We start from the raw sequence: 13,153 nt of genomic DNA on the forward strand, positions 1-13,153 counted from the left end.
GGAGTGCAATGGCGCAATCTTGGCCTACTGCAACCTCCGCCTCCTGGGTTTAAGTGATTCTCCTGTCTCAGCCTCCCGAGTAGCTGGGATTACAGGTGCCCACCACCACACCTGGCTAATTTTTTGTATTTTTAGTAGAGACGATGTTTCACCATGTTGGCCAGGCTGGTCTCAAACTCCTGACCTCTGGTGATCCATCAGCCTCAGCCTCCCAAAGTGCTGGTATTACAGGTATGAGCCATCATACCTGGCCTGAAAAAATTTTTAATGGAAATTTAAAAAGAAAATCTGTATTTTACTACCTAGATTTAACAGACTACTGCTAATAGTTTGTCTGTTTTCTGTTAACATTTTGGTATATATTCTCCAAGAGTTCTTCTTACATAAATTTATTTTTTTGTAAAGGTGGTCATAATATTGATACATATTTATAATCTGCTTTTTCACCTAGTTGTTATATAGTATACATCTTTCTATTTTAAATATTATTTGTCTGAGTACTTTATCTTTTCAAAAGTTAGTCAAGAGTTTCAGAAAATCATTCACTTAAAAATGTTTAAAATTTATCATATAATTTCAGTGCTTAACTGTATTCTGATTTCTGGAATAATTTAATGGCTATTAGATATTATGTTTGAATATAATTTGGATTCCAAATTAGGAAAAGATAGGGCTGTCTTTATGTATTGTCTACAATTTCCCTCCATGTGGACAAATTTTTTGGGAAATTAATTCTATAAGTAGTGAATTGTTCTTCAATTGGCATAACTCATTAATAATGTTTAATAATTTAAGATGAGTTATGTATACTGTCATTTTCACTTATAAATTATGCATTTAAGAAGTGGTTGAATTTTATAAATGGAATATAGCGTTACTTTAAGATGGACTTCAAGGGAAATGGAATGGAAAGAAAGAGGTGGTAAGGAGTGTTCACCGTCAGCTTCAATTAGGATATATTAGTTAAGAAAATAGTCTCTGGACCTAACTTTTCTAAACTTTAAAAATTTGTGAATGGGAATAACGATAGTACCTACTCCTTAGGTAGCCATAATATAAGATAATTCATATAAAGCACATATCAGAATTCATGATACTTAGTCAATGGTCAGTAAAAGGTGGTGATTCATTAATAATAATTAAGCTCCCAGTGGATCAACACCATGTCATGTCTATAGGCAAAACAGTATCATATTACCTACTAATGCATACATATACATTAAATAATTGTTGAAGTGTTGCATTTTTATTGGATATCTATGTTAACTGCAATGATTAGATTCACATAGGTTATCTTATTTAATCTTTTTTTGGAAAAGTTGTATTACCTACCTTTTATAGGTGAGAAGTAAACTCAGAAGGATCTTTCCCAAGATTATAAAACTAGGTATCAAAGTAGGATTTCAGTTTTAGGTCTATGTGACTTCTAAAGCCTATAATCTTTACACTATACCACATTGCCTTTTCACATAGTTGAATTTCAGTAAATCAATGTTTTATTGACCATATATAATGTGTCAGACACTGTGCTGGATGCTTTCACATGTCATTTAGCATTTAATTTCTATAGCGAGCCTGGGACATAGTATTTCTGACCCTTTTTGTGGGGAACAAAAATGTAAGTAACCAGAATTTGTAACTGTTCTGTGTACAAAACTGTTTTGTGTGCAAACATGAGTTTCTGTAATCCAGACACTTATATGTTATTCTTGAAAGTCACAAAATAGCAAACTTAAGAACATTTTCCAATGCTTTTTAATACTCTTTGGTTTAATACTGCCTTTTCTTTGGCCCCTTTACTCTGTTTTCATAGCATATGGGAAAGCTTTTAAAAGAGAATATTTTTAAACACCTCAAGAGACTTTAGGTGAAATAAAATTCAATTGTGGGGAATTATTGTCATACATTTGTTACAAAGATATACTATGACTAGGAAATTCTTGTACTTTTGAACTGTTGTATGTCAAACCTAACAGAAAAACATTTTGGTGACTTTAGATCACAATCGTATACATGCCACAGATGTCCTACATGCAGTTTGGTATCTGACAACACGGCCAATTCCTGGCTTACAACAGATCCACAATGCTTGTGGAACAGGAAATGAAACAGGTACTTCCTTCTACAAATCTCTGTTAATTATTTGATTAGGAATAATAAATCAAGCTTTCTCATTTCATTACCTCTGTTCTTTTAAATTTTTCATTAGATAACCTTTTAGTACATATGAAGGACTGTGTAAGTTTTTTTTTAACCACTTATCCCCAAGTTCTACTGTGTAAGTTTTGATGCATAATAATGACATGAACATTTTTAAACCTGTTACCCATATTAAGAGGTAGATTAACATTCAGTACTGCTGGATCTATCATGCTTCCTTCTTTGCCCCATTCCATTGTTTTCCTCACTGAGGTAGCCACTATCCTGAATATTATGATAATTAATCCTTTGCTTTTTATTAAAAAAAATTCTTGTTTTTTTTTGTTGTTTTTTCAAGTGCATCACATATATTTCAAGTGTATAACATTCTCAAACCAAAGAGAACATGTTTAAAAGCCTTGAAAAGTATTTAAATGATGAGATTAAAAACTTTTAAACAGACTTTGCTTCCAAAAAGTTAATGCTATTCCTTATCATAAATGTAATCATTTATATAAATATAATGAATCATAACATTTATAGTTCTCTTATTCTAGCTTACTAAAAGGGGTCAGGCAGGTGATTTATGCCTGTAATCCCAGTACTTCTACAGGCTTAGGCAAGAGAATTGCTTGAAGCCAGGAGTTTGAAACTAGCCTAGGCAAGACCCCATCTCTACAAAAAATTTTTTAAAAAATTAGCTGGGTGTGGTGGCACAAACCTGTCCTAGCTACTCAGAAAGCTGAGGTGGGAGATCTCTTGAACCCAGGAGTTTGAGGCTGCAGTGAGCCATGATTATGCCACTACACTGACATATGTCAAGACAGAATTTGCTCAGTTACCAATACTTGAGAAATAACATTACCATACTAATCAGTGTAAATGTCATAGACTCAGCCACTGATATCACTTTTTACATTTGGGTAGTTGAGTCTAAAGTATGCATTATTTGTTTAATGGATTTGCTTAATGTCACTCGTTCATTTTTGTCTGCCGTCTGTATTTACTCTTTCTAGTGTCCTTCATTCCTTCCAGCAGTTCTGTGCTTTTATTAGAGATACTTTTCTTCAACATTTTTGTTGTAGATATCATTTTGTCTTTGAAGAATATATTTATTTTTTAGCATGTTTGAAGATATTATTTATATTTTAGCATGTTTGAAGGTATTATTTATATTTTAGCATGTTTGAAGGTATTATTCCATAATCTTATGACTTTCTTTTTTTTTTTTGAGACAGAGTTTCGCTCTTGTTCACCAGGCTAGAGTGCAATAGTGTGATCTCGGCTCACTGCAACCTCTGCCTCCCAGGTTCGAGCTATTCTCTTGTGTCAGCCTCTCAAGTAGCTGGGATTACAGTCATGTGCCACCATGCCCAGCTAATTTTGTATTTTTTTTAGAGATGGGATTTCTCCATGTTGGTCAGGCTAGTCTCGAACTCCCAACCTCAGGTAATCTGCCCACCTCGGCCTCTCAAAGTGCTGGGATTACAGGCATGAGCCACTGCACACAGCCAATCTTATGAATTTCATAGTTTCTGTTGACAAGTCAGACTTAGGTCTTATTGAGAAATATAAATATAATATGTTCATTTTTATCTTTTCTATTGGTTTTTAGCATTTTAACTATGATGCACTCATGTAATTTTTTGTATTAATTTTGCCTGGTGTTTAGTGAACCTTTTCAATATATTGGTTGGTGTTTTTCACTGGTTTCTATGATGCTCTTCAAATTCTTTCAGCTTCTCCATTGTCCAGTTACAAAGCCACTACCACATTTTTAGATGTTTGTTATGTCAGTATTTCACTTCTAGGAACCAAAAGTCTGTATTAGTTTCCTACTGCTGCTATAATAAGCTACCAGAAATTTAGTAACTGAAAACAACACAACTTTATTATCTTACAGTTCTGGAGGTCAGAAGTCCAAAAAAAAGGCTGGAGTAAAATCAAAGTGTCAGCAGAACTGTTTTTTTCCTATATGCTCTAGAGGAGAATTTGTTTCCTTACAGCTTCTAGAAGCCACTGGCACTCCTTGGCTCATGGTCTTTTTTTTTTGGAGACAGTGTCTTGCTCTGTCGCCCAGGCTGGAGTGCAGTGGCTTGATCTCTCCAGTGGGTTCAAGCAATTCTCCTGCCCCAGCCTCCCAAGTAGCTGGGACTACAGAAGCATGCCGCCATGCCTGGCTAATTTTTTATAGTTTAGTAGAGACTGGGTTTCACCATGTTACCCAGGCTGGCCTCCAACTCCTGAGCTCAGGCAATCCTCCCACCCTGGCCTTCCAAAGTGCTGGGATTACAGGCATGAGCCCCTGTGCCCGGCTGGCTTTTTTGTTAAAGACAGCAGCATAGCATCTTCAAATTTATTTTTGACCCTGACCTTTTGATCTTTCCAAGGAACTAGTGAAATTCAGTCCAGCTCTGCAAACATTGGCGTTCTGTGCAGAACATGCTTAGCTGACAGTGATTCTCCTAATTTTAGTCTCTTTTGTGGTCTGGATAGGCTGACAATTTCCTGAATTATCAAGTCTTTATTCCTCTTTGCTTACCAGTTCTCCCCTAATCTTTCCTTTTCCTCTTATATTTTACTGTAAGCAGTAAGAAACCAGACTACACCTTCAACACTTTGCTTAGAAAATTCCCTTAACTAAATGTCGAGTTTATCATTTGTATTCTGCATAACTGCAACACATAATTCAGCCAAATTTTCTGTTACTGTATAACAGGGATTCCCTTGCCTCTAGTTTCCAGTAACATGTTCCCCATTTCCTTCTGGGCATTCATTGGTAATGCCCTTAATGACCATTTTTTTTATCTCCAGTGTGTTTTCAATGATTTAGGTGTAGTATTCTTTAAGACAATATATATTTTCTCTGTCATGCTACACACTTCCTTCTGAGTTTTTAATAGCAGTGTTATTAGTTCTTATACATGGTGTCATGGAGTCAAGTATCTGTAGAAGAAAGGAAACCAAGTAGCTTTGGGAAACCAAGTAGCTATTGCAATGGAAAATTGTGATGAAAACTAAGACTACAAGGACCATGAGATGTGCTGGCTTATTTTCACTGCACTGGAGAACTGATAGAAAAGAAATGACAAGTTTAGGGCTTTAATTAATGTTTGGTTAACCAGATAGCTTCTCTGATTGACCTAAAAGAAACCCTTATTTTTTATAGTAATAGAATCATAACTTCTGAAAATAAAACCCAATGTCTGACCCTGAAGTTAGCTGAAACACAATGCAAATGAGTTTGTGGCCTCAGTAGACTTCTTATGTTAGAATTAAGGTATCAAATGAGAAATACAGGATCCTGAGAATTGAAATGAGATTATTTGGATAGATTTCAATAAATATTGCCTTGTATCCCCCAAATCCTGCTGATTCTCCCTGCTGGGAAACAGTCATTTCTCCTAGTGTTGATTGCCTGAAAACCCTGTAATGATGTCACCTGAGTTTCTTGATTAAGGGGAATAATTCACTTCTAAATCCAACTCCACTGCCACTCATTTCTTTGAGATCCATAATTAAACTTAAATCCTGCAGATTCTAGGGGAATAAGTACTAAGTCTGAACACTAGAATAATTTGCCAATTCATATTGGTAGAAACCTGGGGGATATATGTGGGAATAGGCTTAAGGGTGTTAGACCAGGGAGAAAGGAAGATGTACCTACCAGAGATTCTGGAATCAGTGTATTAGCTTGAGCAACTGGCGGAAGCCCTAACAGTTTTCCTGATGAGTTATCCAAAGTATAGGCATTGGATGAAGTAGAATTGTTGAAATTTCCTAGTGTACTCCAGAGGAAGGAATCCAGAAGCTTATAATCACAAATAAGGTATTGCAATGGGGTGATCATCTTCAGTTTTATTGTCCATCCCTAACTTTATCCCTCAGAAGTATCCCCCTTTATCAAAGTGTTGAAAAATATATTTCAACATTAATTCCTGGAAAGTGAAATGCTATGCTGGTCCTCCAGCCAGTTAGGAGCTTATGGAATTTAGACGATAAAAGGACTTTGGCCTGGGTTCATCTCTTAATGGTAGTTACCTGAACCACACCCATTTTCTGAATGCATAGTTTGAATAAACAGATTCAGCAACTGGCAGAATCCCTTCATCAATTCCTTGATGTTTAGAAAGAGGACCATAATTGTAAGAAGGGTCAAATGGTATCTCCAGGAATTGCCTCATTCTGGCAAAACAGTGAACCAAAAGCGATACTACATTTCTGGATCAGTTGCAGAAATCAGTGCTACTATCAAATACTTAATAGATGCAGGAGTGATGATTTCCATCACATTGCTGTTCAATTGAATTATATAGTTTTTACATAGGATAAATAGATCCTGAAAATGATGGCGGTAATTACATTCTCATTGTAATCAGGTGATTACTCTAGTTGCCACAGCTGTTCCAGATATGGTCTTTTCTTTTAATAAGTCATATTTGATATTTGGCACAGAGCAACTGATCTGGAGAGTTTTTTTCCCTTCCATAACTCAGCAAAATTCTTAAGAAGACGTGTTTACGTCTGGCAGGCATCACAATACACTTCCATTGTCTTAGTTCTGGGCTATGTCAAGTCTTTCATTCCGTTATAATCTAGTCTGGTCCCATAAGTTATCAAGGCCATCCATTACATTGATGAGATAATGATGAATAGCCCCACTGAGTAAGAAATAACAAATATCCTAGATGCCTTCATAAGAGTGCCAGAAGATGATAAATGAGAAAAATTGCACAAAAATTCAGATATCTGTCATCTCATTAAAGTTTACTAGGGATTCAGTGGTCTAGGACATGTAGAAATATCTCCTCTGAGTTGAGGGATAACAGATACATTTAAAATTCTCTACAGAAAGGGCTCTTTGAATTCTGAAGGCAAATTCATGACTTCTGAGTACTACTGCTCCAAAATACTACTGTAAGAATGTGGATTTTATGTGCGACCCAGAGCAAGATAAGCATGTGAAGCAGTTTCTACTTGTGCAAATTACTCTGCCATTTTTCCATCTGACTGCCAAAAGAAAATGTCTTTTGCAGATAGAGATCCCCTTCGGAGTCCTAGAAGACCACTACAAGATCATCACAGTGTAAATACATAAAGTTTTGAGACAAAGCAAGGCAGCTGTCCTCAGATAATTGTTTTCCTTTCTGTAAAAATGGCTAAATTGTTGTTGCCCTGTGGTAGAATTTGAATACTTGGCCGTGGGCACTAGATTACCATGTAAACTGCCCATAATGAACTTGGGGCCCCCTGATCCACCAGTTCATGAATTTGTTATGTGCAGTAGTTCTCAGTCATCAAGGGGAAGAATTATATGCAATGTTAGTTTTGAGTTGCTCCTAAAAGCACAGAACATAAGCTCAGAATTTTATGACACCTATGCCTAATACACCAACACTTCTTCCTTAATCCGTAGTTATGGCTTCATGGGGAATTCCCTATGACCAGTTAACTGGCATAAAATCAAGGTGTCAGCAGAACTGTTTTTCTGCTATATGCTCTAGAGGAGAATTTGTTTCCTTACCTCCTCCAGCTTCTAGAAGCTACTTGCACTCCTTGGCTCATGGTCTCTTCTTTTTCTTTTCTTTTTTTTTTCGGAGAAAAAGAGAAAAACCAGTTGCCCTGGTTTATAAATAGTTCTGCCCAATATGTCAATACCTCCTGAAAGTGGATAGCTTCAGCATTATAGGATCACTCAAGGGTATCTTTTGAAAGGTAATGGGGCAGATAAATCCTACTAGTGAGCAAATCAAGCAGTGAATCAGTTGATCAAGAAAGAGACATGGCGAGTTGAAAGGATCTATACTGATTTATGGTCAGTAGCTAACAGCTTTCATGGATGCTGTGGGACTTAGAAGGAAAAATATTTAAAAATTGAAGTTTTTAATTGGACAAAGAGTTTTTGGAAGGAGGTTTATGGCCAGCCTTCCAAGAGTGGTAGATATTTGTTTGTCATGTGAATGCTTGCTGTTGTAACCGGGTTCTCGGGCTCACTTGCTCCAGGAATTGGGGAAAAGACCCGGGTGGCCCAGTGAGTTTACCGTTCATGTAAATATCATGGACCCAAAGAATTTAGCAGAAAGCGATTTATTAGGCAGAGAGAGAGAGAGAGAGAGAGAGAGAGAGAGAGAAAGAAAGCGAAAGAACTCCCACACTGCCAAGGGAGGGGAATCTGAAGGGGATATCCGCACAGGTAGAAAGGGAAAGACAGCTCCCACATTGTTGTGGGAGGGGATCCAGAGAGGGAAATCCACAGATAAGGTGCAGTGGAGTTTTAACTTTGAAGTTATTCCCACCCCATTCATGTTCTTGTCCAATGAGAGGAGTTCTTTCAAACTTCCTCTGGCGTGATTGATCTTTGACTCTGATGCTGGATTGGCTGTCAGGCTCAGAACAGAGGCCCTTCTTCCCAGAGCTTTTCGCGGGTTTTTTTTTTTTTTTTTTTAAGAAAGGACCACACCTGGAATTTCTACCTAGCCCTTGCTCTGCGGGAATGTTCCTGGATGAGGAAGTGGATGGAGGCATGGCGCTGGGAAATTCTTGCCTTTGAAACACAGGCAGTTTTCCTTAACACAGTCCCTCACTGTGATGCTTAATTTTACATGTCAAGTTGGCTGGGCAGTAGTATCCACATATTTGGTCAGATATTAATTTGAATATTTCCTTCAGGGTATTTTTTGGATGAGACTAATATTTAAATTAATGGACTTTAAGTTAAGCAAATAACCCTCCATAACGTTGGTGGGCCTCATCCAATCAATGGAAGGCCTTAATAGAACAAAGACTGTCCTCCTCTGAGCAAGCAGGAATTCCGTCAATAGACAGCCTTCAGACTTGAACTGCAATATCAGCTCTTCCTGGGGTCTTCAGCTTGCCAGCCAACCCTGTAGATTTTGGACTTGCCAACTTCCTTAATTTCATCAGCAATTTCCTTAAAATAAATCTGTCTCTCTATATATACACACATCCTATTGTTTATGTTTCTCTGAATAACGCTGACTAATATATAATACTTACCAAAGGCCATTCACTGCAAAGAAGGCTCTTGTTGATCAGGTGGACAAAATGATCTCTTTTCTCTTATAGCTATCAGTCTCGTTCCCTATCTACTCCAGTTCTTATTCTATGGGCTTATGCACACAATAGCTAAGTGGATTAGTCCATTCTCACAATGCTATAAAGAAATACCTGAGACTGAGTAATTCATGAAGGAAAGAGGTTTAACTGATTCAAAGTTCCACAGGCTGTATAGGAGGCTTGGCTGGAGAGGCCTCAGGAAATTTACAATCATGGTTAAAGGCGAAGGGGAAGAAAGCACCTTATTCAGTGGATGACAGGAAGGAAAAGTGCAAGCAGGGGAAATGCCAGGTGATTATAAAACCATCAGATCTTGTGAGACTCATTATCACAAGAACCGCATGGGGGAAGCCACCCCCATGATCCAGTTACCTCTACCCTTAATCCCAGCCTTGACTTGTGGGGATTATAGGGTTACAATTGAAGATGAAATTTTGGGTGGGGACACAGCCAAACCATATCCTTAAGACAGCAAGAATAGTGATATTATGTATGGGCTAAATACCCATGTATGGGCTTCTCACTGCAGCTCACCTGGCTTCAGGCCTCTGCTGTTTGCCTTGCTTTCCAGTAAGAGAGACCAATGGTGAGCCCTTAATATGGCACCATTCCCTGAGGGAACATTCAGCCAATTGATTGGTGATAGGTTGATTACATTGGACCCTTTCCTTTATGGAAGAGACAGCTTTTGTTCTCACTTATTCTGGACGTGGATTTACCTTCATTGTCTACAGTGCGTCACCATCACCATCCTTGAACTTACTTAATGCCTTATTTACCATCAGGTTATTATAGGTAGTATTGCATCTGATCAAGAAACTAATTTTTCCAAAAATTGTGGCAATGGGCTTATGCCTACAGAGTTTGCTAGTCTTTCCATGAACCTTATCAGTCTACATCAGGCCTGAGAGAATTGTAGAATGACATCTTTAAGACTCAGATGGGGCCCCTGCCAGGTGTAAATATTTTGTGGAGCTAGAGTACTATCCCACAAGATGTGACTTGTTCTTTGAACTGATGACCAGTATGTGGTATTCTATTCCATTGATCTAAATACTTGTTTTTGTGCTGGTACCATGCTGTTGTTTTGTTTGTCTGTTTGTTTGTTTTTGAGACAGGGTCTGGCTCTGTCACCCAGGCTGGAATGCAGTGGTGTGATCTCAGCTTACTGCAACCTCTGCTTCCTGGGCTCAAGCCATCCTCCCACCTCAGCCTCTTGAGTAACTGATACTACTGGTGCATGCCATCATGCCTGGCTAATTTTTTTTGTGTGTATTTTTTTATAGAGATGGGGTTTCACCATGTTTCTCAGGGTGGTCTGGAACTTCTGAGCTCAAGCAATCCACCTGTCTCACTCTCTCAAAGTGGTGGGATTACAGGCGTGAGCCACCATGCCTGACCTATGCTGTTTTGATTACTATCTATCACTTTCTAATAGATTTTGAAATCAAGTAGTCTGATGCCTCCAGCTTTGTTCTTTTTGCTCAAGATTGCTTTGACTACTTGGAGTCTTTTTGTGGTGCCATATGAATTTTAGGATTGTTTTTGCTATTTCTCTGAAAAATGTCATTTTTTGTGTGTTGGTAAGTATGTATAAAGCAGTTGATTTTTGCATGTTTATCTTGTTTCCTGCTAACTTGATTAACAAATTTATTAGTTCTAATAGTTTTTCAGTAGATTTCTTGGGATTTCCTACAAATATGAGATCAGGCTATTTGTGAATAAAGATAGTTTTGCATCTTCATTTCTAATCCGGATGTTTTTTACTGAGGCCTCCTTTTAAATGTGTTGGCAAATTTAAAAAATCACAATTTTCTGAAATGTTGTAAATAAATAGGATCCAAAGTAGCTATGTTTCATTGCCCTTGCCAACTGTGTTCTTTTTAATTCTATTATTTTTTTGTGAAACATATATAAGGTAATGTTTTAAAATCCTAACATATCAATTCCAAGTAATTATTGAATTTAAAAGGAAATCTATTGCCATTTTTTATTTTTAAAATATATTTTAAAATTGAGGGAAAATTCAGAATGCATATCACATAGGAAAATTCAAATTATTGACTCTGTATTGATATTTAAATTCTTATTAGAAATTTGATATATAATTTACATATATCATTATTTATATATTTAATTGCATGATGTTTATTTTTTAATAATTATTTTAAAAGTAGCTCTAAGCCAGTATGGTGTGGTACATAACTCTAGTCCAAGTTACTCAGGTAGCTGATGGCAGGTGGGTCAATTGAGGTGAAGAATTTGAGACTGTAGTGCACTATCAATAGATTGCACCTGTGAATAGCTAGCTGCTGCACTCCAACCTGCACATCATAGCAAGACACCATCTCTAAAAACATAAATTTAAAAAAATGCTCTAGCATGAGCTCTTCCAAAACTCAACTTTGGTACAAATTATAAATAGCATGAAACTAATGAAGTATCTTTATAATTGTCACTAGTGTATTAAAGTCATTATGTTAAAAAATTATTGTGATGGTGTATCTTGAGTCAACCAAATGAGTATTAAAAAATTCTTTTGGACTTTAACATGCCAGAGCATTATTTCTAGGTTCCCCTGATGAATACAACAAAGGAAACTTTATACCTAATATCTATGGTTTTGTGTGTCTACTTTAAATACGATTTCTTTTTCCTTCTTATGCTTTTCAAAGATTTCTTTCCCAAAAATATAGAATGATCATCTAGCTAGATAAAGCCACCAAAATAGAAAAAAGAAGAAATCAATGGTGGGATATTGACACCGAAAGCAGCGTGTGGATAGTGAACATGTTGTTTCTAACAAGAGAATGAAAATACAGTTATGTTGACTGAGATGTTCCCCAGTTTTCCATGCCTTTTCATTTTTCATCATTTTTTATTCCATCATATTATATGGAGCTTCATGAAAGAAAACAAAAAAGAGATAAGGAGTTGTAGTTAGGGCTACAAATAAAATTTAATCTTTCTGGATGAGATTTGAGAAGCATGTATGTCGAGAACCTTAGTTTGGTAATATATTAATTTCTTAAATCTTTGTAATGTTTTCATCAAATTTTATTCTCTAGTATAGCTTTTTTCTGTTATATCATGCATACCCTGGCCATTATATCTATCTAATTATTAAATAGCAAATATTTAGAAAACCAGATATTTTAAAAATTATTATTTGCCTGAGTAAGACAGCATCATACTGGTAAGATAATCCTATCATGTCTTGTAAAGTAAGCAACTTCAGGATCAGATTTAACACTATTCCTCTCTATCAACATGTTAAGTTGGAAATAATATGCTCTTTCAAATCCACATATTTCAATTCTTACTTAAATCAGCAAATAAATAAGTAATCATATTACCTATGGGAATCCCGTCCTTAGCAAAATTGAGAGGAATTTATGTACTAACACTGGTTTATTTTGCTATTTATTGTTCCTCAGATTCTGATGATAGAATTAACCATGGGCGAATTGCTTATATTTCTTCGAAGAGCTGTTCTATTCCGGATGAGAGTTATGGCTGCCTGTCTTCAAACATTCCTGCATTAGAATTGATGGCTCTCTATGTGGCAGCTGCCATGCATGATTATGATCACCCAGGGAGGACAAATGCATTTCTAGTGGCTACAAATGCCCCTCAGGTAGGAACTATTTTTCAGCACCTTTAAGGAGTAATTCCAAAATTTTACAATCATGCTGTGTATCCCTTTATAAATCATTATTTAATTGAATCATATGGTCATTCCATCTGACTTTAAGACTCTACATTTTAATTAAATGGATAATAATACATGGCATTAATGTGATGTGTGCTAGAAAATTAGGGGGAAAATCAGCTTCAACTAGAAAATAGTAAATAGTTTTTGAAATAACTCATTGTTTTGTGAAATTTCTAGAGTCCTTGATGTCAGTATTTTTGTCTTTAATCAAACTGACAAAAC

At 36.5% G+C, this 13,153-nt stretch overlaps 1 protein-coding gene across 6 annotated transcripts in view; it reads left to right on the top strand.

The window, feature by feature from the left end:
- Positions 1–13,153, top strand: part of PDE3B (phosphodiesterase 3B) — a 204,505-nt gene that overhangs the window by 171,137 nt on the left and 20,215 nt on the right. For 5 of the 6 annotated variants that reach the window (XM_017525608.2, XM_017525604.2, XM_017525607.2 and 2 more), the window contains exons 11-12: positions 1,999–2,112; positions 12,654–12,853. In XM_017525608.2, coding sequence (XP_017381097.1) covers positions 1,999–2,112; positions 12,654–12,853 — 314 coding nt within the window. The remainder of the gene's footprint in view (positions 1–1,998; positions 2,113–12,653; positions 12,854–13,153) is intronic. The other variant, XM_017525609.2, reaches the window with a different exon arrangement.

Source organism: Cebus imitator, unplaced genomic scaffold (assembly GCF_001604975.1).
Source record: "Cebus imitator isolate Cc_AM_T3 unplaced genomic scaffold, Cebus_imitator-1.0 Scaffold39, whole genome shotgun sequence".
Classification (NCBI taxonomy): Eukaryota; Metazoa; Chordata; class Mammalia; order Primates; family Cebidae; genus Cebus; species Cebus imitator.